The 2,025-nt window shown below is 53.3% G+C and overlaps 1 protein-coding gene across 1 annotated transcript in view; it reads left to right on the top strand.

Moving 5' to 3' along the window:
- Positions 1-868: 868 nt before the first annotated feature.
- IL4I1 (interleukin 4 induced 1) overlaps positions 869-2,025 on the top strand; it is a 9,128-nt gene continuing 7,971 nt past the window's right edge. The window contains exon 1 of the mRNA XM_007943023.2: positions 869-937. Coding sequence (XP_007941214.1) covers positions 901-937 — 37 coding nt within the window. The 5' untranslated portion in view covers positions 869-900. The remainder of the gene's footprint in view (positions 938-2,025) is intronic.

The raw sequence follows: 2,025 nt of genomic DNA, 5'->3' as shown, positions 1-2,025 counted from the left end.
TAGCCAGGATGGAAGTGGCTGAACTCGACACGATGATGACCCAGAGAGAGCGGTTGATTGACAAATAAGTTCTTGGCTTTTAGAGAAGAAGTGTGCAAACTCCAGCCCAACCTGCTGTTTTTGTAAAATAAAGTTTTATTGGCACACAGCCACGCCCTTTCATTTGCATACAGTCTGGCTGCTTTCCCTCTGAGGGCGGAGTTGGATAGTTGCCCTGGAGACCGTGTATATTTACATCTTGCAGGAAGTTTGCTGACAGCAGCCCCCCAGCCCTGCCTGGTTCTGGAGAAATAGCCTGAAGCCTCTACCGATGGGATGATATGTCCGGGATTTGTAAATCCAGAGGAGGAGGGGCAAAAGTGGATGCCAATGGCCGTGAAACAGAATGGGCAGCGAGCCGAGTGCCCGGGATTCATCGTCCCCGCCTCCGTTTCCAGATGTGTTTGGAATTGTCCATCATAAAACGTTCTTGCAAACACAGTTTTGCTCTGTGAATAAGGAATATTTCCCCGAGCACGGTGCTCTTACGTGAAATATTTGTATGAGTTCAAACAACAGTTGATCTACAGTAGAGATGAGAACTTTAAGGGGCAGAGTGTCTAAGCTAATGGTGATGAACAATATGGGTAGAGACAGTGAGCTTGGTGACACCATGTGAGGCAGGTAGCCAATGTCGCTGAACTGCACATATATAAACAATGTTTGGTTGTGTATATTACCATCAGAAAAGAAAAAAGAAACTTACAAACGGAAGGGGCATCCCTCCACGCCTCCAACTGCTCTGACCTCACCCCAGGGCTTTGGCGCTTCCGGTCTGAAAGAGAATCCATCCAAAGCCACTGCCAGCCACCCGCTTCTGCACCTGCCCGACGATGTCTGTCCCAGGCTAACAGAAAGGCCATGGGCGCTGAGAGAGCACCCCAGAGCCAGCCATGCAGTGAGTGCCCCCACCGGGCCCAAAGGTGTCCCGGAGGCCAGGGGAGGGGGCAGGAGGGCTCTGCAGGAAAGGTCATCAAAGATCAGGGGCCCAGGTAAGTCTGCCTTCAGTGCTAAGTGCAGCCCCACCCCTCGGCCTGGACCCTGTGATGTCCAACTGGTAACTGCCCCTTAATACTGACCTTCAGGGTCTTTGGAGAGGAGAATATGTGTGTCTATATATGTACATAGGAGCTCTGGTAGTGTAGCGCCTAAGGCACTTGACTGCTAACCACAAGGCTGGTAGTTCAAACCCACCAGCCACTCCTCGGAAAGAAGGTTGGGCAATCTACTTCCGTAGAGATACTGCCTCGGAAACCCAAGGAGGGGTCGCTATGAGTCGGGTCCGACTCTGTGGCAGTGGGTGTGGCTTATATGTGTACGTATATAGGATGTCACGGTGGTGGTGCAGTGCTTAAGCACTCAGCTCCTCACCCAAAGGTCAGAGGTTTGAATTCACTCAGACCTGGTGGTCCGCTCCCGTAATGATTACAGCCTAGGAAAGGTACGGGGCAGCTCTCCTCTGTCGCGAGGGGCCACCATGAGTCTGAATTGACTTGATGGCACCCAACAACATGACTAGCCCAGGCCCAACCAGCACGTCCCTGTGGAGCCAGCTGCCCCGATGGGCTCACAGAAGCCCCCGTGATCCCTGACTCGGCATGGCCCACCCAGGACCGTCACTGGCCGACCCCCAAACCAAACCACTTAACCTGAGAAGCAAACCAGATGGTAGGGTTTTCCCTCCAAAAGAGATCGTTTTGATATGGAAGGATTTTAATGTAAGTTTTTCCCCAGAAACTCCCATCATAAAGTCAGAATAGCCCAGTCATTAACCAAAGCAAGTATTTATGTGATTTGGGGAAAGCCCAGGCGGCCTTTCCGCACTCTGCTCCCACCCCCGCCCAGTCCCCCTGTCCCTGTCCCTCCGCGCCTGCCGCAGCCCACCTCACGGCGTCCTCACCCCTCTCTCACACGCACAAACTAACCGAATCCGCCGTGACGGCCAGTGAGCGCTGCTCGATGCGAGCCACCGAGGACCGCGGGCCA

The sequence above is a fragment of the Orycteropus afer genome, unplaced genomic scaffold, assembly GCF_000298275.1.
Source record: "Orycteropus afer afer isolate SDZICR_OR568_19922 unplaced genomic scaffold, OryAfe1.0 scaffold00099, whole genome shotgun sequence".
NCBI lineage: Eukaryota > Metazoa > Chordata > Mammalia > Tubulidentata > Orycteropodidae > Orycteropus > Orycteropus afer.
This window is presented reverse-complemented; position numbering and strand designations above follow the sequence as displayed.